The sequence below is a fragment of the Ascaphus truei genome, chromosome 2 (assembly GCF_040206685.1).
Source record: "Ascaphus truei isolate aAscTru1 chromosome 2, aAscTru1.hap1, whole genome shotgun sequence".
Lineage (NCBI taxonomy): Eukaryota > Metazoa > Chordata > Amphibia > Anura > Ascaphidae > Ascaphus > Ascaphus truei.
Window position 1 is genome coordinate 472,731,022 of NC_134484.1, and position 23,338 is coordinate 472,754,359.

Genomic DNA, 23,338 nt, shown 5'->3' on the forward strand with positions numbered 1-23,338 from the left:
GTGACAGAGGAGGGAGGGGAGGAAACACAGGAGGGGAGGACACAGCTAGCAGGGGGAGTGACAGATGAGGGAGAGGAGGACACAGCTAGCAGGGGGAGGGACACAGGAGGGAGGACACAGCTAGCAGGGTTAGGGGACACAGGAGGGAGGGGAGGACACAGCTAGCAGGGGGAGGGACACAGGAGGGAGGGGAGGACACAGCTAGCAGGGGGATGGGAGGGACACAGGAGGGAATATCTGGTTTACAGGAGAGAGACGAATAAATATGAGGCGTCCCCTCCCCAGGTACAGACAGGGCTGTGTTATCATGCAGGAGAAATGAGCAGCTGCTGAGGGGCTGATAAAGGAGGGGCAGAGGATAAACGGGGCAGTAACCCCCATAAGGGTAGTGGGACTGTCCTCTTCTCCTGCACAATAGGAAGCTTCAGACATTCATTAGCTGCTCACATCCCGGCCTCCTGAGATCTGCAGTCTGGGCAAATAGCCACTAATGTACTGGGCAGCAGGGGACTGGGACCAGTGAGGGAGGAATACAGGGAGTAATCACAGGCCGGCAGGACTCACTCACAAGCAGCAACAAGGTAATCATGAGAATATATTAATATATCTGCTTAATCCCTTTTTTATGGTTTCTTTATTTGTATGTATATAATAATAATCTGTATTTAATATAGTGCTTTTTCCCCTCATTAGCACATAGTATTATTACAGAAGCAGTCCCTGCCCAGATGAGCTTACAATCTATGTTTTTGGGGCCTGAGGCACAGTGAGATAAAGTGACTTGCACAAGGTCACACGGAGCTGACACCAGGAATTGAACCAGGTTCCCCTGATTCAACCTCAGTGTTACTGTTTACATGGTGCCGGTACTGCTGCTTGCTCAGGATTCAGACCCCGATGAGAGGCAAAATGACTGTACATAGTTACATTATCCCGCTGGATTGTATCCCTATCAAGAGTCTCTGATAATCGATAGGCCTGGTCCCAGACCGCAGGCCGCAGTAACCACGTGGCGTCTGTCTCCGCCGTGCAATGTCTAGCTATAGCACTTCTGGGGAAGTGTCCCTAGCTATGGCCTTCCCTGCAGCATCCACAAGCTAAGGGCAGTCGGGGCCTATAAGGGGGTCTCTTGCTTAGTTCAGGGGCCACTGGCACCCTGAACACATCCTTACCCTTCTTTGACCCAGCTCCGGCTGGCGTGGCTCTCGGCGTGCCAAATGTAGCAATCTTAGGGCAGGGGATTTCTGCAGCCCTATTGGCTATTCTTCGCCAACAAAAAAACAAAAATGCCCAAAGCTACTTCCATTGTGACAAAAATACACCGTGCAATACCTATATATCTCTTGTAAAAAGGGTAATTTAGTTTAACCCTTTGGCCAAAGCGTCTTAAGCCTGCTGCAACTTACAAGGCATGACCGAAAGTAGGTCCTAACACTCACCTGGGTTAAAATTCTTATTTATCTGTATAATTACAGGAAGAATGATTATATTGGATCTGTCATAACTGTCTTATGGGAGGGTAGTGGCCCCTCCCCCCCAAGGTTTAAGCTTGCCCCACCTCACTTTCCAAGTTGGCAGGTCAGTTTCATTTTGCCAGGTTGTGACAGATCCAATGTGATCATTCGTCCTGTTATTATACAGGTAAATAAGAATTTTAACCCAGGTCATGCCTTGTAAGTGGCAGCAGGCTTAAGACGCTTTGGCCAAAGGGTTAAACTAAATGACCCTTTTTACAAGAGATATATACGTATTGCTCTGTGTATTTTTGTCACAATGGAAGTAGCTTTGGGCATTTTTGTTTTTTTGTTGTATACATTTAGCCATGCCCACTAGCGTGTGTGTGTGTGTGTGTGTGTGACAAATCACCAAAAAATCTACTCGCCACCTAGTACCAAACGTGTGCTGCTTGGGCCAATAGGAGCTCGCCACATAATGTGGTAATGGTTAGGGTTTCTCAGGGCTATTCTTCGCCCTCCGACTAACAGCCCCATGGGCTGCTGGGGGTTGTAGTCCCTCGCGGAGTCCTTTTGGTAATGGCCGCTGCTAATATATGCCTCCTGTGCATGGGCGAAGTGTACCAATATGGCCACCGCAACTTGCTTCCCCATTGCGCATGCGCGGATGGTCTACTGCGCATGCGCAAGCATCGGCAAGACGGCAGAGCTCAAGCGACCCACTCGCCAGCCTTCATGATCCCTGCACGCCTCCCTTACTAGCCGCAGTCTCACCGCAACACTCGCTACACCGGAGCGCCTGCCGCAGCCAGGTACAAGGGACCATGGAGGTACAAGGGGACCAAGGGGGGGACCTGGCTACATTTGTATTTGCAGTATTTTGATCCAGAGGAAAGCATACAAAAAAAAACCCCCCAGTGACATATCATCCAATGATGTCTCATAAGATGAAAAATAAATGACTTCCTGACTCTATATAATGGAAGATTTCTCCCTGGATCAACATCCTTCCCCATATTTGCTTATTTGGTATTTCCCTGTATAACTTTCCTTCCTAAAAATGCCCCCCCTCTTTTTATAGAGATCTGTTGTATCTGCCATCAGTCTCCACTCTACACTGTGTAGCCCCCTATCACCTTAATAAAGAGTGTACCGGTACTGCCGTTACTTGTTGGCTCACAGAAGGCCGGAGCCTCCGCCACTGGGAGCCTTGTGTGATGAGATGCCCACCTCTGTGCAGCGCCTCCACCTGAAAGGGATCCTGACGCAGCAGGGTAAGCCCCTCCCAGGAACAATACCATTAATACACACACGTCTGTATATAATAACAACCTTTACTATGAACCATGAACAGTACCCTGTACCACACCGTATAACAACCCCAGCTCTGTACCACCCACGTGTGTCCCCAAAGTACATTAGGTGCTAGACACCAATAACCAGATGTCCTTTTGCCCAATGTCAGGGCCCACCCAAAAGTGTAGGGAGTAGTGCTACCCTGTGAGTTGTTGGTGCACTTTGTTGAGGTACCTGCCGAGTACTCCAGTACTCAGTGCGGCTGTCTTAGCGATGAGGATCCGCTGTTGCAGCGACATCGTCGTCCGCCTCTGCGTTGGGTGGCCTCCCGTAGGAGGGTCCCACCTTTAAGAGTCTCTGTATGTAGGGGGTCTGGTCCCAGACCACAAGCCACAGTCACCGCGCTGCGTCTTCTTGTGTCCCTTACACTACTCAGTAAATGGGAAAGGGTCCCTATCTAAGGGGCCTTCCGTAAGGGGGGATACACTAGGCCTTGTCTCAGAGCCACTGGCCCAGAGCTTCCCGTCAACCATGTTGCCCCTCTGCCTTCCTGCAGCAGCCCCCGGAGGTGTACCTATAGCTGTCCCCCTCCCACAGCCCAGAGGTCAGAGGGGGACATGGCTACAGCTGTATGTAAGAATTGGATAACAGCAACAGAATTTCAACCGGTCAGCCAGTCCAGGGGCACAGTACGTCCTATTCAGGATGACTCTCAGGATCAATACGCATGGCTTCAGTATAGGCAAACTTAGCCAGATCCCACAGAGGAGACATTATCACCTTGTACTAATGAGTTAACCCTAATGGCTGGACACACATATAATACATACACAGACAATTCAACATATTGCACATAAAAATAGGTCCCACTGCAGTCCCTCTACTTGTGCTGGATGAAGGTACTTGCAATAAAGTGTTTATTAAAAAAAGAGCAGTTCCCACTCAGCTTATAAGTGTGAGTGGTGCAGCTAGAAATAAGGGACTGAATCGGCAAAGAACTAAAAAAGTATTTCTTGAAGGGTGCACTCAGCCTCGTAATAACCGAGGGAGCTCAATGTGTGAGTCACTGGAAAGGGATGGTTGCCCATCCCCACTAATACAAATATTTTATTAACAAGAAATAATAATACTGTTTAAAACCTAAATGAATAGCGCTGCTTAAAGCTGCAGTTCAGTCAATATCCTGCATGTGTGTTTTTTTTTAATAAATCAGTTCTGTACTGTGAGAAAATACTTGTAGCATTTTCTTTTTTTTTAAAAACAACTTTGAAAGACAATATTTTATGTATTCTAATGTAATGAGCATTTTTGTTTCTATAGCAACCCTTTATAAAGGCACAACCCCTTCCTTTTCTGTAACAGGCTCTGGCACACCCCTTTGTGAGTCCTGCCCCCTCCACAGCCGTGCACGAGCATGAGCACAAATGTATCAGTCATTGCCTGGTCCCATGATCTTCCCCACAGAACTGTCAGAGCAGCAGCAGCAGCAGCAGCAGAAAAGGAGAGTAGCTCAGAATGAATGAATTAATTAAACCTTATTCCATTGCACGTGTGTTGTTAATGTTAAATATTAACAACTCATTTAAAATTAAATCTGTATATATCATACTGTAAACAATATGTATATTTAATTTTGTGTGAATGTGTACAATTCAATGTGTGTGTATTAAAATTAATAATGACTTGTTCTTGTACAGTATAGCGCTTCTAGTTTTACATAGCACTTTACAGAGACATTTTGCAGGCACAGGGCCCTGCGGTGCTTAGGTGTATATGTATGTATGTATGTATGTATGTGTGTGTGTGTGTGTGTGTGTGTATGATATAGATTTTATATGCACACGCACGCATACAGGTATACATGCACACATACACATGTGCACACATACACATGCGCACACATACATGCACACACACGCACATATATATGCGCACACGCACACATACATGCGCTCACGCACACATATACACACACACAAACATGCGCACGCGCACACAAACATGCGCACGCGCACACAAACATACGCACACACATACATGCGCACACGCACATATACATGCACACATGCGCACACATATACACCCACACATAAACATGCGCACACGCACACATAAACATGCGCACACATACATAGACACGCACACACAGTGTGTATGTATATGTGTGTATATATTTATGGCATTGCTTGACCTGAGGAAGAGAGGAAAACTCTTGAAAGCTTGTCCCATGACACAAATTCTTGGTCCAAATAAAAAAAGGTATCAACAAATACTGAAGAACTCATATATTCTGGTGTGTATATGTATGTATGTATGTATGGATATATAGCGGTCAGCAGCCAGCGGCGGAGGGAGAGAAGGACGGCATCCTGCAGCGAAGCGCGGCAGAGGACAGCAGTTGGTGGAGGAGGGAGAAGAGGACAATGTGAATGGGACAGGAGGGCGGTAGGGAGGAGTTACGCTGTGGCAGCGGCAGACACCGGAAGTCAGAGAATACTTCTGTCAGACCGCTGGGGTGCGCACATACGTGTGTGTGTATACACACACACACGTGTGTATAGATAGATATATCTATATAGATAGATATGAGAGAGAGATCTACACACACACACACACACACACACACACACACACACACACACACACACACACACACACACACACACACACACACACACACACACACACACACACACAATCTCTATTTAGACAAATCACCCAAAAATCTACTCGCCCCAGTCCCGCCTTTTAAAAAAAGAAATGGAATAAAATTCCTAGTAAGAACTAATAACATTTGTTTTTGACATAACCGTTTATTTATTGTATTACATTTATACTTTACTACAATTAGTCCTTGTTGCTGTACATAGTTCCTTACGTGCGTGTGTGTAAAGGAAAATATTGGATGACCTCACTAATCTAGTAAAAAAAAGACAGATATAAATGAGTGACGGAGAAGTTTGGGTGAGGGTGGGTGGTTGATGGTGAGGGTGGGTGACTGTGAGGGAGAGGGTGGGTGGGTGAGGGAGAGGGTGGGTGACTGGGTACTTGTGGTGACACACACACACACACACATATAGATATATAGATATCTATATACACACACATACAATTTTTTTTTATCTATATATATATCACACACACACACAATATATATATATATATATATATATATTAGTGTGAATCCCTTGCTGCTGTGGAAGTGCTGTGTGCTGGGTGATAATGGGGAAAGGCGGGGTTGCAGACCTGCATAAGACATGCAGATGAGCATACAGTTGTATTTACATTTGCATATTTGCTTTGCTGTGGAGGGTTTTTGTCACTTTTTTTACTCACCATAACTTAACACACACACACACTTATTATCACACACACACTATATATATCACACACGCTATATATATATATATATATATATATATATATATATATATCACACAGACACACACACACTATATATAATCACACACACACTATATATCACACACACACACTATATATAATCACACACACACACTATATATATCACACACACACAAAACACTAATATATAATATATCTATCACACACACACACTATATATAACACACACACACACCACCTTGCTGCAACCCCCCCCACCCCTCCCGGGGGCTGCGCAACCCCCCTCCATCTCCCGCACGGGAAGCGAGGCAGCCACAGGGAGAGGGGCAGAAGGGGGACACATCACCCGCTTCACCCCCCCCCCCCCTCCGGGGGCAGCGCAACCCCCCTCCATCTCCCGCACGGGCAGCGGGGCAGCCACAGGGATCAGGGCAGAAGGGGGCACCACACAGCGGCAGATCGGGAGCGAGCACACGTCACTGGGAGACTCATGAATATTCATGATCTTCCACTGACTGATAGAAGCAGATTATAAACAAATGCCAGTTTTAAAAATGTCGCCAAATTTCGCCGATCAATACATGGAGAACGGATTGACTGACAGCTATACAGTTCTTTAGGTAAGTAGAGATTGCCCACATGAAGCTATTGAAGTAAAAAAAGTAATAAAAAAAATAAAAAAAATAAACTGAACTGCAGCTTTAACAGATGTATGTATATACTGTTATTACTGCTGGTAATTCTGTGAGGTAGCTGTATACAGGCATACCCCGGTTTAAGGACACTCACTTTAAGTACACTCGCGAATAAGGACATATCGCCCAATAAGCAAACGGCAGCTCACGCATGCGCCTGTAAGCACGTTCTGAATAGCAATACCGGCTCGCTACCTGTACCGAAGCTGTGCGCAAGCGGGGAGATTATAAAGCCTGTTACAAATGCGTTATTTACATCAGTTATGCATGGATATGACGATTGCAGTACAGTATATGAATCAATAAGTGGGAAAAAAGGGAGTGCTTCACTTTAAGTACATTTTCGCTTTACATACATGCTCTGGTCCCATTGAGTACGTTAATGCGGGGTATGCCTGTAATGAGGTAGTGGTGATAGTATCCTCACAGATTAACTGAAATCTAAATCGCTAAATCAAAGTGAAAAGTGACATCTATAACACTACCTAATCTGTATAATATATAATAAAAAAATAAAGTGAATAATAAAGCTAAGTGCGTATATTTAATTATTAGCGATATACGGTTTTTAGTTAATCTGTGGGACAAAATCTCCTGTAAATACCCTTAGATATCTATAGTATATCAAAGATATCTCTGGTGTGATACAGGGGTTAACAACCCTGTGATCAGTAGGGTACCAGCAAGCAGGTAAATGCATATGATAATATTGTCTTTACTTGCTGGAAAAATGGGTGACCAGCATTTTAGGAACAACATTTTGTTTCTGTACAGGGATCTGAACGGGCTGAGGTAACAGCCAAATTACAGGCTTTGTCAGCAACTGTGAATCCAAGTACTAATATACACCCCTTTCCTACTGATCACAGGGTTGTTTATATATGTATATTTGTATTAGTGGGGATGGGCAACCATCCCTTTCCAGTGACTCACACATTGAGCTCCCTTGTTTATTAAGAGGCTGAGTGCACCCTTCAAGAAATACTTTTTTATTTCTTTGCCGACTTGCAATAAAGGCCTATGAAAGTCCCCTTATCCAGGGGTGCGCAAACGTTTTCCCCTGCGCCCCCCTGCCGGCTCTCCCACCCCCCCCTCCCTGCTAGCATCCCCCCCTCCTTACCTCCGGCATTCTGATGTTGCATGACCCCAGGGCGCCATTTGACGCTGTGTTGCCATGGCGACGCATCGCCAGAAGCCGTCTGAGCCAAGGTAAGGGAAGTTACAGAGGCCTTCGCCGTTCCCCCGGCATTACATTTAAATGTCATCAGGAAGAGCGCGGGGCCTCTGTAAGTGCCGCGCCCCCAAAATTGTGCAAACCTGCCCTTATACAGCGGTGCACAAACTGGTGGTTGCGAGATTTTTCTGGGGGGGTGGTTGTTGCACTGGCCACGCGCTCTTCCCCAAGGCATTTAAATTAAATGCCGGGGGATCGCGTGAGCCCTCTGCAACGTCACTTACCGGGATTCAGAAGCTTGGTATGACGCTTCACTATGGCAACGCAATGTCAAATGACGCCGGTAAGAGGGGGAGCAGGCAGGGGGCACAGCTTCAAAAGTTTGCGCACCCCTGCTCCTAATCTATGCAATTTAGCAGACACACCTGATCTTAGAGGAACGGAAACCTACGGGGATTTCTCATAGTGACATTATTTGATTATATACCTCTACCAGATGTTATTTCTACAGTTATATGTTTAAAATATTCGGCCGAGTAACCATCAGGTCCCGAAGCTCTAAGTGATTTAAGATGTTTAATCGCTCTAGAGACTTCTTCTGCGGTGATGGGAATGTTTGGAATATTTTTGGAGTTCTCTTGAAAGCTGAGGGTGTCTCACATCTCTCCAGAATCCTTCCTGCTGATCCAGGTTAATGTTTGGATGATTATATAGGTCTGCGTAGAATTTATGCAAGATGTCTGCTATTTTTTTGGGAAAAAAATGCGGAAGAGCCTTGACTCCAATGCGTTTCGTGGGAACTTTGTCAGAGTTGTGCGTAGGCGTTTACATCCGTACTCGTGTTTTAAACGCTGCTTTTTTCATTCAATTGCGTTTGTAACTCCATTACTATCTAGATAGCAGTGCACCGCCTCTTCTGCATTTTTTACCCTTCTACATACCTTGGCTGGAACACTCTTGCTCAATGGACGGATCCACGGCTGCTCCACTTCTGACGGCATCTTCATAGCGAGTACTCGCGTAGTGCCCAGGCTCCTGGTCTCTGTGTGACACAGGTTTAGTGGGGGTTGCGGGATATCGGGGTTGGTGGTTTGTTGGGTGACTCGCCTCACAGTGAGCCCTCCGATATTCCGATCCCTTTCCCCGCTACATTCACCCCAGCATCCTGATTTCATGTTCGCATGATTATATGAGGCTCTGGAAATCAGTCAAGCCTTCTCCACGTGGCCTGCGACAAGCAGCTGGGCTGACGGAGAGAGAGGACACTAAGAAGAGCTAGCGTTCCCCTGCATCTCCACCCAATTCTATGTGCATTTGACCTACAGTACTGTTTGTGTAAGTGCATTACTTCCCCCACTTTTTTTGTATTAAATTGTATTGCACTATTTTTGCCTTTTCTTTTTTCCATACATTGGTTGCTTGCAGCACCACATCGGGAGTATACTCCCCATTGATTTACCGTGCTCCTCAAACATGTGAGTGGGAGATTCATCCTCTTTTCACTTCTACCTCTTTTGTCACGGTTTTTGTGTATTGTTGTGTTTATTACATACACTGGTGATCTTGCACGTTGTTTTCCTGCTGCATTTCTGTGTTGTTTAAAAACATTTTCTCAGAGCTGCAGTTTCAGTAGAGTTTTTTTTTTGAACATCTATATATTGCATGCATGTGTGTATATTTCACTATTTATATTAATTTATATTAATTATATCTTATATTATTTGGTCCATTTATATATTGGTTAAATAAGTAATTAGTTTGCGCTTGTCATTATTTGCACTTACCCATTTATTAGGGACTGCTGCTCCAAAGGGCAGACGCACTGACCATAACACCCTCCTACTGCCTCTGTAAGCTCTCCCTACTTACCCCTCAGGTTGTTACCTCTTCGGGGCAGGGACCCCCTTTCCTATTGTTACTGTCATGTCTGAAGCGCTTATTCTCCTTATGTGTTTTATTATGTCACGTGTATTACTGCTGTGACGCGCTATGAACATGGTGCTACATACATACTGCGGCAGGGTCAGTAAGACGTCAAACACGATGTTAGGCTTAACTATAGTGGTTTTATTAATCCACAAATATCGCTAAAAAATGGGTACACTGTCCCTTTAAGGCAAAATAAAGCATAATATAAAATCTTATTCCCTTTAGGAAAAACTAACTAAACACTCTGGCCCTTTCTAACTGGACCGCCAGCTAAGCTGGTTACCAACCCAAAACATATGCTGCAATACAACAGTCCAACAAGAAATATAACAGTCTTTATGGTAAAGAAAGATATAAAGTTCTTATCTGGCGTTGCAGGGGATTCCCTCCCTGGGTGTAGCTCCTTCAGCAAGCTCGGAACGCCGGTTCCGGGGAGCAGGCTGTGTCCAGCCCTTGGCAATCTGTATCATGGGTGGAAGTCCTAGCTGAACCCCTCAGGCCTGCTTCCTGCAGATCTAGAGTCCAGAACAAACATGATCCCTCTTGGTTGGGACAAGCCTCTCTACCCTCCAAGGCGGAAACTAGCTCATCTGTGCAGTGTACTTCCTGCCTTTTAAACCTTCATTTAAGGTGAAGGAATAGGAGATCAAACAAGGAACGTCCATGTACCATTTGTATATAATCAAATGTCTTTCCAAATACACACAGCGTTGTTAATCCATAACCATGTCACTTGTAACCTATTTCAAGCCACTCTATGTGGACTCCCACTAACCTTTGTAACAGGTAAATTTTGTATGGGTGTCACTGGCTAAGGTACAGTGGTACAAATGGAATAAAGCAAGAATAACTCACAAATCACTGAAGATCCAGGTGCTGTGGGGCGTGCTCCTACCGAAGTGGTATGCAATGCAGAAAATTCATTGATGGCGGTGCATCTGCCTACAAAACTCTGACGCGTTTCAGCCGCAACGGGCCTTTGGCAAAGAGTAAAGTAAAAACAACACACACAAAATTTAAATACCCACAATTCCCTCCTCCTATGATGATGTATCGGCGCTCTCAACCTATGAGAGTCAATCCGCCCCCTCTCTGACCGGGACGCTGAATAATAATAGCACAGAAAACAGCTGATTGCTCTAAACAAGAAAAAAAGAAAAACACAGGAGCGCACCAAGATAAGAGAAATGAAGTGTATTACAAATAATAAAAGATAGTAACCACTTACATGGAATAAAAGTTTAATAATCCCCGATCTCGATGATAACTTCTCTGATAAGGAATCACATAAGGTATGAAGGGGCAGTATCAATCCTCAGAAATCAGTCCCGCGCAAGAGCGCGGACTGGACACTTTCCCACTGATTGCTCTAAACAAGCAGGGAACACAGGGAAACACAAGCATTACTATTTCCCTGTGACGTGACGGCTGAGCCACTCATGAGAAGCTCTCAACTTCGTTATTACTGAGCTTAACTCATTGCTTGCTGAAAACGATAGTACGTGACAGGCTGAGGGAAGACATGGGTACTATATACACACACAGTATATGAAAACCATCTGGAAGAATTTAAACCTTTCACACTATTTGTAAATAAAGGTACAGGGTACCGAATAGAAACGGAGCCATGAATTCTAACAAACATTTGTCAAAAACTGTGTGACAATAAAAACTCACTCCTACTAGAAGTGAACTAAAGGGTTAAAAACAAGATGCTGAATATTGGATCATCACAATATATTGCTTATACTAACTGGCACAAGTATATGTAGAGATTGATATTATAACATACAATGTATCCATCAAAAATGTAGATAAGAAACACATCTATATATATATTTTTTTCAAACCGTTGTATGTGTGTCTGGCTGTCCTGTGTCCCTCTGTGTCTAGGGGCAATCAAATTGGTCCGTCGGTCCGTGGGCCGCCGCCCTCCCACGGCTCTCATTGGCTCACGCCTCCCCCCCCTGTGTCCCACCCCCCCACGGCTCTCATTGGCCGGTGTACTTTACCCCCCCGTGTGTCCCGCCCTCCATGGCTACACCGCGTGCCCCTCTGAGCGCAGTGCAGCCGCAGATTCTCCTCCTCACCGAGCGCCCCTGCAACCCCCCCACCCACACCTCGACCCGGCCCGCCATCTGCCACGAAACCCACCAGCCACACCCGGGCCGCAACCTCCATCCGCACCCCCGCCGGATCAGTCCCTCACACCTGCATTACCACCCCCCTCGAAGCGCACCATCAGCCTCTCTCCCTGCCACACACCTCTCACGGCCGCACGCCGCATACTCCAGGCCGTCGCCTCTCTCCCGCATGCCGCACACTTCCGGCCCTCGCCTCTCTCCCTGCCGCTCACCTCTCCCGCACGCCGCATACTCCAGGCCGCCGCACACTTCCGGCCCTCGCTTCTCTCCCTGCCGCTCACCTCTCCCGCACGCCGCATACTCCAGGCTGTCGCCTTTCTCCCGCACGCCGCACACTTCCGGCCCTCGCCTCTCTCCCTGCCGCTCACCTCTCCCGCACGCCGCATACTCCAGGCCGTCGCCTCTCTCCCGCTGCCGCCTCTAGCACGCACACCCGCTCCTGCCTTTCCCTCCCCCCCCACTCTTGCCTTCACCCCCCTGCTCTTGCCTTCACCCCCCCCCACTCTTGCCTTCACCCCCCCGCTCTTGCCTTTCACCCCTCCCCGCTCCTGCCTTTCACTCCCCTCCCCGCTCCTGCCTTTCACTCCCCTCCCCGCTCCTGCCTTTCACTCCCCTCCCCGCTCCTGCCTTTCACTCCCCTCCCCGCTCTTGCCTTTCACTCCCCCCTCACTGTTGCCTTTCACTCCCCACCCACTCTTGCCTTTCATTCCCCCCACTCTTGCCTTTCATTCCCCCCCACTCTTGCCTTCACCCCCCCCACTCTTGCCTTCACCCCCCCCACTCTTGCCTTCACCCCCCCCCACTCTTGCCTTCACCCCCCCCCACTCTTGCCTTCACCCCCCCCACTCTTGCCTTCACCCCCCCCCACTCTTGGATTTCATTCCCCCCCACTCTTGCCTTCACCCCCCCACTCTTGCCTTCACCCCCCCACTCTTGCCTTCACCCCCCCCACTCTTGCCTTCACCCCCCCCACTCTTGCCTTCACATGCCCCCACTCTTGCCTTCACATGCCCCCACTCTTGCCTTCACATGCCCCCACTCTTGCCTTCACCCCCCCACTCTTGCCTTCACCCCCCCCACTCTTGCCTTAACCCCCCCACTCTTGCCTTCACCCCCCCCACTCTTGCCTTCACCCCCCCACTCTTGCCTTCACCCCCCCACTCTTGCCTTCACCCCCCTCCCCACTCTTGCCTTCACCCCCCTCCCCACTCTTGCCTTTACCCCACCCCCCCACTCTTGCCTTCACCCCCTCCCCCACTCTTGCCTTCACGTCACTCTGTCACCCACCCGCGCACCCACTCTGTCACCCGGTCACGCACCCACCCACTCAGTCACCTGTCTTTTGTGTAAAATATAAAAATAAACAGGTTGCATTGTAATCTTTTTTTCGGTATGACAATAAGAAAACAATAACGTTCAAGTTGTGCGCTAAAAAATATTTTTCCCTGGTAGGTGCGCTATGGGTTGGGGGAGGGGGGTGCCCTGCTCCTTTCATTTGTCCTGTGCCCCATGCTTTCTGTTGACGACCCTGCTCCCGCCCGCCACCGCAGCGGACACCCCGCCCCACAGTAAGTCCGCTGCCGCCACCCCCCCTGTCACACCCCCTGAAGTGCTCTGTACATTAATGGCGCTATATAAATAAAGACATACAATACACACCGGACGCAAAGTCAGCCGCCGCAGATCTACCCGCAAGGTGCCGCCGCACCCTGTCACTAACCCACCTGCAGTGAGCCGCACAACCCTCCCGCCTGCGACAGGGGGGGGGGGGAATCACAACCCTCCCGCCCCCCCCAGTGACCCACTGCTGCCGAGCTCTGAAGGCGGGGGGGAGAAAATCACTAACCAAATGTGAGCAACCGCCGCTAACCTCTGAAGGGGGGGGGGATTCCAACCCGCCCACCCATGGAGACGCCGCCTAGCTGTGAAGGGGGGGGGGGGGGGGGGAATCCTCAACTATCTAGATCCTGACCTCCTTCCCTTTGTTGAAAGGGGTCCTAAGATAGTTTTTTAAAAAGCAAAGACACTAGCCAATCACCTTTCTCCCAGCCTTTTTTCACCAAAAGCCATTCCAGCATTAAAAACAACTAAAGGCTTTTTCAAATGTGGAGCATGCAAGATATGCAAATTTGCCCATCCTTCAAAAACACTTTTTGTTAAAATTTTTAGAAAACCACATGTTATTAAGACATTTATGAACTGCAAGACGCAATTTGTAATTTATTACATTTGGTGCAAATGCAACAAGGGTTATGTAGGCCGCAACCATCAGGCCCTTAAAACAACGCATGATGGAACATGTGAGATTTATTAGAAAAAAAGATTTGAAACATCCAGTTTCTAAACATTTTGTGGAATGTCCCCTTGGTGGCGTTGATAACTTCAAATATATGGCAATTGAACATATTGAGGCCCACAAACGTGGGGGAGACAGATTAAATGCCTTAAATAAGAGAGAGATGTTCTGGGTGTTTTCTCTGGACACTCTGGCCCCAGCCGGCATCAATGTCGACTGGGAACTTCAACATTTTTTACATTAATTACTATATGTTCCTTTTTCTTTTTCGGATTTCCCTTCTCACTTTTTTCTTTTCTTCTTTTCTTTTTTTTCTTCTTCCTTTCCCTTTCCCATCTTCCTTTCCCTAACCCTTCCCCCCGCCCCCCTTTTTTCTTTTCTTTCTTTTTTCTGTTTCATGATTTCAGGTTTATTTATTTTTAGTTATGTAGGACATGCACAATTTTTGGTTATATAGTATTGTATGACTATTGTCCAATGCATAGGTATTATTTAATTATTTAAGGATCTTAGATGGTCATTGGTATAGATATCTGTTCAGTTACTTTTTGTGCATGGTCTATTTATTCTTTATTATCTTTATTATAAATACAGGCATACCCCACATTAACGTACGCAATGGGACCGGAGCATGTACGTAAAGCGAAAATGTACTTAAAGTGAAGCACTCCCTTTTATCCACTTATCGATGCATGTACTGTACTGCAATCGTCATATACGTGCATAACAGATGTAAATAACGCATGTGTAACAGGCTCTATAGTCTCCCCGCTTGCGCACAGCTTCGGTACAGGTAGGGAGCCGGTATTGCTGTTCAGGACGTGCTGACAGGCGCATGCGTGAGCTGCCGTTTGCCTACTGGGCGATATGTCCTTACTCGCGAATGTACTTAAAGTGAGTGTCCTTAAACCGGGGTATGCCTGTATGTGTTTCTTATCTACATTTTTGATGGATACATTGTATGTTATAATATCATTCTCTACATATACTTGTGCCAGTTAGTATAAGCAATATATTGTGATGATCCAATATTCAGCATCTTATTTTTAACCCTTTAGTTCACTTCTAGTAGGAGTGAGTTTTTATTATCACACAGTTTTTGACAAATGTTTGTTAGAATTCATGGCTCTCCGTTTCTATTCGGTACCCTGTACCTTTATTTACAAATAGTGTGAAAGGTTTAAATTCTTCCAGATGGTTTTCATATACTGTGTGTGTATATAGTACCCATGTCTTCCCTCAGCCTGTCACATACTATCGTTTTCAGCAAGCAATGAGTTAAGCTCAGTAATAACTAAGTTGAGAGCTTCTCATGGGTGGCTCAGCCGTCACGTCACAGGGAAATAGTAATGCTTGTGTTTCCGTGTGTTCCCTGCTTGTTTAGAGCAATCAGTGGGAAAGTGTCCAGTCCGCGCTCTTGCTCTTAAAGGATGTGGAATATTAATTCCTCTCTGTTCTTTTGCTGCTCCTGTTGTTCAAGGTGTCTTCCCCCACCTCCAAGATGGATCCCAACGGAGAACTCCGACGGTGATGCCAAGTATCCAAGAAAAAAATGAAAACACAAGAGCGCACTAAGATAAGAGAAATGAAGTGTATTACAAATAATAAAAGATAGTAACCACTTACATGGAATAAAACTTTAATAATCCCCGATCTCGATGATAACTTCTCTGGTAGGGCGTCCCGCGCGGGACTGATTTCTGAGGATTGATGCTGCCCCTTCATACCTTATGTGATGCCTTACCAGAGAAGTTATCATCGAGATCGGGGATTATTAAAGTTTTATTCCATGTAAGTGGTTACTATCTTTTATTATTTGTAATACACTTCATTTCTCTTATCTTGGTGCGCTCCTGTGTTTTTCTTTTTTTCTTGTTTAGAGCAATCAGCTGTTTTCTGTGCTATTATTATTCAGCGTCCCGGTCAGAGAGGAGGCGGATTGACTCTCATAGGTTGAGAGCGCCGATACGTCATCATAGGAGGAGGAATTATGGGTATTTAAATTTTATGTGTGTTGTGCTTACTTTACTCTTTGCCAAAGGCCCGTTGCGGCTGAAACGCGTCAGAGTTTTGCTGTTGCTGTTTTTATGTGCCAATAAAAAAAATTTGGACCCAGTTCCTGCAAGTTTGGTCCCACGCTATTTTTCCTAGGCAGATGCACCGCCATCGACATTTTCTGCATTGTAAACCTTCATTTAGAAGTGATGGCTTAATTTGTTCCAGGTGCAGCAAGCTCCCACAGAGGAATGTAACCTCCTGCACACTGGAACCTACACACTCCACCAGCTCTCTAGTCCACAAGGACATTGACTCTGTCACTATATATATAAGTAAGTAAGATATATATATATATATATATATATATATATATATATATATATATATATATATATATATATATATATATATATATATATATGTAACAGAGCAGATGGCACACAAATACAGATGAGGACAGGTGCTTAGTCCCATATGAATGAATACAATCAAAGGCTCCTTACCAGGCAGACCAGAGAATCCAGGGAATCCAAAGCAGGCACAGCAAGGAAGAGACAGCACACTTGTTAGCAAAAAGAATTGTATTAGTGAAGCAGGCACAAAACACCAACGTTTCGGTCCTAAAAACAGGACCTTTATCAAGGGAGTGCTTACCACAGATAGACCATAACCACCAATATATACCCATAACTAACTACCTTAATTAAAGACAAAATTGCACACACCTGTGTAACTGCAACCTCCTCCGGTGAGGAACAGATGACATCATAACCTGGCGTCTATCTCATGTGCTCACTGCAGTAAGGAGCATCATGGGTAATTAGGGAAACTATGGGAGACCCCCCTCAGTCACAGGAACGGGCTCTACTGTGCATGTGTAGTGCTCAAGTACTGGGTTGCCTAGCAATGACAGGCAACAGGAAGGAGGAAGGAATGAGCAGTGAAGGGAGGGGGGCGGGCCAGAGTGCTCCGTGACAGCAGCTGCAGAGCGCATGGAAGTAGAGGCTGCAGGCAGAAACACATGTATACAATAAAAATGCCACAAACACCACTAAAGTGTATACATACCAGCTGGGCAAAGGGACAGCAGGGAGAAGGGGAAAGGGGGGGTGTGTGTAGGGAGGGGGGGGGAAGGGGTGGGGATGGCAACAGGGGGAAGAGGGTGGTTGGAAGCAGGGATAGGAAGACATGGTTAGAAATAAGTAACATGTCAGAGATGCATCTAGGTCAAAGCCGTGTAGGTCCATAATGAGGACAGTGCCAAAAAGTCACAAGTCAGGGAAACTGAAATGAGCAAAAAGGCAGAAAGGAGGAGGGCTAATCATCCAGCATCATGATCATAACAGTGGGGGGAAGAGGGGGGGACACTGGAGATAGCATGTAGCAATAATGACATTATACAATACAGCCATTATTAAATAGAGCAATGAAAACATTATTAAATAAAGCATCCAAGTCTGAAGTCCTCGTTAAGACCAAACGGTGACATGGTTTTGAGGTCATGGATCGTCTTCGCCTCCAATTGCAGCAAAAGTTTATTGCGATCACCTCCTCGAGATGAAGTGTCGGCTTGTAAGATGGGCATACACCTTAATGTCGACAGACTGTGTTTTTCTTGTTTGAAATGTCTTGCGACCGGGAGCAGTTTGTAATCCTCCACTGTGCTCGTGTCCAACAGTGCTTTCCTGATAGTAGATCTATGAACAGCCATGCGTTCTTTCAACATACGGCTAGTCTTGCCTATGTAATAAAGCCCACACGGGCACCTGATGAAGTATACTTCATCAGGTGCCCGTGTGGGCTTTATTACATAGGCAAGACTAGCCGTATGTTGAAAGAACGCATGGCTGTTCATAGATCTACTATCAGGAAAGCACTGTTGGACACGAGCACAGTGGAGGATTACAAACTGCTCCCGGTCGCAAGACATTTCAAACAAGAAAAACACAGTCTGTCGACATTAAGGTGTATGCCCATCTTACAAGCCGACACTTCATCTCGAGGAGGTGATCGCAATAAACTTTTGCTGCAATTGGAGGCGAAGACGATCCATGACCTCAAAACCATGTCACCGTTTGGTCTTAACGAGGACTTCAGACTTGGATGCTTTATTTAATAATGTTTTCATTGCTCTATTTAATAATGGCTGTATTGTATAATGTCATTATTGCTACATGCTATCTCCAGTGTCCCCCCCTCTTCCCCCCACTGTTATGATCATGATGCTGGATGATTAGCCCTCCTCCTTTCTGCCTTTTTGCTCATTTCAGTTTCCCTGACTTGTGACTTTTTGGCACTGTCCTCATTATGGACCTACACGGCTTTGACCTAGATGCATCTCTGACATGTTACTTATTTCTAACCATGTCTTCCTATCCCTGCTTCCAACCACCCTCTTCCCCCTTTCCCCCTGTTGCCATCCCCACCCCTTCCCCCCCCCCTCCCTATACACACCCCCCTTTCCCCTTCTCCCTGCTGTCCCTTTGCCCAGCTGGTATGTATACACTTTAGTGGTGTTTGTGGCATTTTTATTGTATACATGTGTTTCTGCCTGCAGCCTCTACTTCCATGCGCTCTGCAGCTGCTGTCACGGAGCACTCTGGCCCGCCCCCCTCCCTTCACTGCTCATTCCTTCCTCCTTCCTGTTGCCTGTCATTGCTAGGCAACCCAGTACTTGAGCACTACACATGCACAGTAGAGCCCGTTCCTGTGACTGAGGGGGGTCTCCCATAGTTTCCCTAATTACCCATGATGCTCCTTACTGCAGTGAGCACATGAGATAGACGCCAGGTTATGATGTCATCTGTTCCTCACCGGAGGAGGTTGCAGTTACACAGGTGTGTGCAATTTTGTCTTTAATTAAGGTAGTTAGTTATGGGTATATATTGGTGGTTATGGTCTATCTGTGGTAAGCACTCCCTTGATAAAGGTCCTGTTTTTAGGACCGAAACGTTGGTGTTTTGTGCCTGCTTCACTAATACAATTCTTTTTGCTAACAAGTGTGCTGTCTCTTCCTTGCTGTGCCTGCTTTGGATTCCCTGGATTCTCTGGTCTGCCTGGTAAGGAGCCTTTGATTATATATATATATATATATATATATATATATATATATATATATATATATATATATATATATATATATATATATATATATATATATATATATATATTAAGATCTTACTGTTTATTTATAAAATGTTTTACCAGGAAGTAATACATTGAAAGTTACCTCTCGTTTTCAAGTATGTCCACAGACATTATATATAAAGACATTGCATTACATTAGGTAAACAGGGTTATACATAAAACATGAAGAGATTGCAGTTAATGAAAATAAGTTGTAGGCGTATGTAACAGTTACAGACCACATTAAAATGTGAGACAGCTGTAGCTTTGAAAGAACTTAGACTGGTGGTGGCTGTGAGAGTCTCGGGTAGGTTGTTCTAGTTGTGAGGTGCACGGTAAGAGGAGGAGTGGCTGGATTCTTTGAACCGTGGGACCATGAAGTCCCTTGGAGTCAGATCTCAGATAAGTGTTGCATGTGGTAGGGGTGAGGAGCTTGTTCAGATAGACGAGTAGCTTGCCCAAGAAGTACTGTATTTGAAGGCAAGACAGGAGAGATGAAATTTGCGCCTTGTCTCAAGTGATGGCCAATCTAGTTCTCTGAGCATTTTGCAGTGATGTGTGTTTGTCACAGTAGACCAGGTCTTTTAACACCATTTATATTTAAGGGATCAATCACAGGACAAAACAAGGTAGTGAAATGAAATGAGGTTTATTTTGGATAAATCCTCGGAAACACACAAGAACACAACATACAAAAATATACACACTTACGGGGGTCTGGGGAATGAGATCTACCTTTCCTAGGTGCAGGGACCCACTTCAAATTGTTTACCCTGTTCGCTAGTCTGCTTCAGGATATCAGAGTGCTGCACACAGCAGCCACTCTGACATGAACCTCCAGCTGGTCACAGTCCATCTCCACACTCCTTCCCAGAGTGGATTAGTGCTCTGATCAGCAGTGTTCCTTATATACCCCTTGGTGGCTATCCTTTAACAATGAGCAAGGGTAGCCAGCCAAGAGAAACAGTGCCTGGGGCTCAGACCTGGTAACTGATTCTATTAACTAGTGCCCTTCCTTTGTTCTGATCATATCTTTTCTATAGAACAGCTCAGCTAAAAGGATTTACAGAATCTCCCTCCATAGAAATGACAGGCACATAACTTAATTTACATTTGCAGGGCTAACATGTTAATTCCATCACCACACCATACCAAACTACTGTATCTAGCGGGGGGGGGGAATTGCTAACACAGGCATAAATACAGACATAAGGTAATTATGTGAAAGACAGGACTTCGAATTACAGCTAGCCCAAATCACATCACAGAACAATTTGGATTCACTGGGGGATTGCATATACAGGGAATATGTAATACAGGCTTTGGAATACATTCCATGTTCTCCCCCAGATATTAAATTACATTTGGCTGAAATAAGCCTTACATAGCTGGACAAGTTACATGGATTTAGGGGTAAATAGCTGAGATTTCTCTTTATTAGGTCCCCCAGCTAACCCTACCATCACAGTGTTGTAGTTACATTGCATGACAAAGCGGCATATTGAATTGTAGAAAGTGTCTAGTTTGCTAAGGTGAGTTTGGGGTTTATACAGAGGTCTTGGTCCGGATCACAGTCTGGGTGATAGAAGTTATTAGGGACGATTATACAATCTTGGAGCAGGTTCATACACAGGACACATGACCTCTACGTATGGTGTGTTATTATTCAGGTTTTCTCCAGGGATTCCTTATATAAGTTTTATCAAGTTGCAATGGTCGGTTCTTAATTCTCCAAAGGAGCTTTTCTTTGGCTAAATAAAATTTGCAGAAGTACATTTATAAATATATCATTCTGTTCTGTGGTATTGCAGGATGTTACTGCCAGGTACAAAGAGGCTGAATGAAGGTTACTGATATGGAAGAAAATAATGATCAGATGGGGGTGGGAGGGATCAAACCCGCCTTTTTAATGTGGTGAGACGTGGGGTCAGGTGAGGGGACGTTACTGCACTGTTTCCTCTGCATTGCCCACTTCTCACCGTATCAAATAAATAAGAGAGACAGTGTCAGTATGGAGCAGAACTGCTGGACCTGAGAGGGTATAGAGGTTGTTTAGCAAAGTCTCTGGACTGGAGAAAACAGCACCAGATTTATTGAAGATAAAGGCCCATATGTAGTATGCAGTCTTCTGCTGTTTGAAAGGTTATACTAAATTCTGTATATTTGTTCAATAAAAACAGATCATACACATGACTTTTCTTCTTTTTCTCGTTTATACAGGCACCCTTGGCATCCCAAAAATATAAATCAAGGAACCTCCTACAGTATCTCCGCGCTTCCAGAGGAGCACTGCCCACTACCAGCATGGATCCACGCTTGTTAAGTGAGTACGGGAGATATTTTGGTGGCTTTGAAATCTGCAAGGAGGAAATATCTGGTTATTTGTACATTATGTGAGTCAAAAACTCAAACTACAGTAATCTTGTTTTTTCTTATAGATCCACCAGCAGGTAAGATATAATATGTCCAGCTATTTTAGTCATTTTGTCCCAGAAGGGTGAGTAACACATTTCTTTACAATAGGTATTATATTGTACCAATATCAGAAGAAGAGCCCCCACTACCTCCAGCTTTACATGATGGATTTTCCTTTTCTCGTTGCCAGGTTTCCCAGTGGTTGTGCCGGAGAGGTTAGAGATTAAGTCAGAGAAAGAAGATGCCGACACTGAGGATAATCTGATCACAAACAGTGAAATAGATCCATTTCCTGTTGGTGGTAAGTACCCTTACACCCTCACTTGTCTTTATTCAATTTGTTTAAAAAATGGACTGACATCCCCTTATCTCACTCCCCAACCTTTTCCAAGCTCTATCTGAGTTCGGCTCCCTCTCAGGATACAAAATTAACCACTCCAAATCTATGGTTCTTGGCTTGAACCTTCTCAAGGATATGGTAAAATTACTTCAACTTAATTTTGACTTCAAGTGGAATCAGACCCACATTAAATATTTAGGGGTTCAAATAACAAAAGACCACTCATCCCTATACAAAACAAACTTTAAACCTTTATTTGACCAAGTTGCAAAGGACTTGTCCACCTGGAATCCATACATCATCTCTTGGTTCGGAAGGATCGCCGATATTAAAATGAACATCTTACCTAGAATACTGTACCTCTTCCAAACTCTCCCAGTTAAGATTTGTCAGAAGGACCTAAATAATATTCAAAATAAAATTCTGAAATTTGTATGGCAAAATAGACATCCTAGAGTCCGCAAAGGTATCCTTTATAAATCTAAGTTAGAAGGGGGCTTAGCCCTTCCAAACCTACAAAAGTACTATAGAGCGGCACAGCTAGGGCAACTAGTTAGTTGGCATTCAAACCCAGCCGAAAAAAGATGGGTCGAACTAGAAGAATTGATCTGCTCCCCATGCGAAATTAAGTCTCTCTGGCTTAATAGAAAATCCAGACCAGGTGCGGTTTACACAAACCCGATGCTATCTTTCGCATGTAATCTTTTGGACTCCCTTAAAGCTAGGCTCCAACTTACTGGTACCCCATCCATCATGCAACCCCTGTTTTCAGATCCCTCCCTCCCTTTTTACACTAATAACCGACAATCCAACCTTTGGGTCCAAAAAGGACTCCTAAGCGTTAATGATATTCTCATCAAAGGTAAAGTCCCTCCGTTCACCTCGTTACAAACGAGCCACGACATTCCCTCCTCTGAATTTTTCAGATTTCTCCAAATTAGGCACTATATCCAATCTATTTACAAGCCAAACCAACCACATGTGTTAACGCTATATGAAGACTGGTGTGTACGTCAGCCTCTTATGAAGGGCATTACTTCCAGGCTATACCATAGTTTGACTCCCGTCAAAAATAGCCAAACCCCTGATAAATATATGGTGTCCTGGG

General features: G+C 45.3%; 1 protein-coding gene across 1 annotated transcript in view; it reads left to right on the forward strand.

Annotated features, from left to right (window-relative positions):
- The first annotated feature begins 204 nt into the window (after positions 1–204).
- Positions 205–23,338, forward strand: part of LOC142488327 (uncharacterized) — a 92,320-nt gene continuing 69,186 nt past the window's right edge. The window contains 3 exon segments of the mRNA XM_075588698.1: positions 205–581; positions 21,696–21,798; positions 22,081–22,191. Coding sequence (XP_075444813.1) covers positions 21,780–21,798; positions 22,081–22,191 — 130 coding nt within the window. The 5' untranslated portion in view covers positions 205–581; positions 21,696–21,779.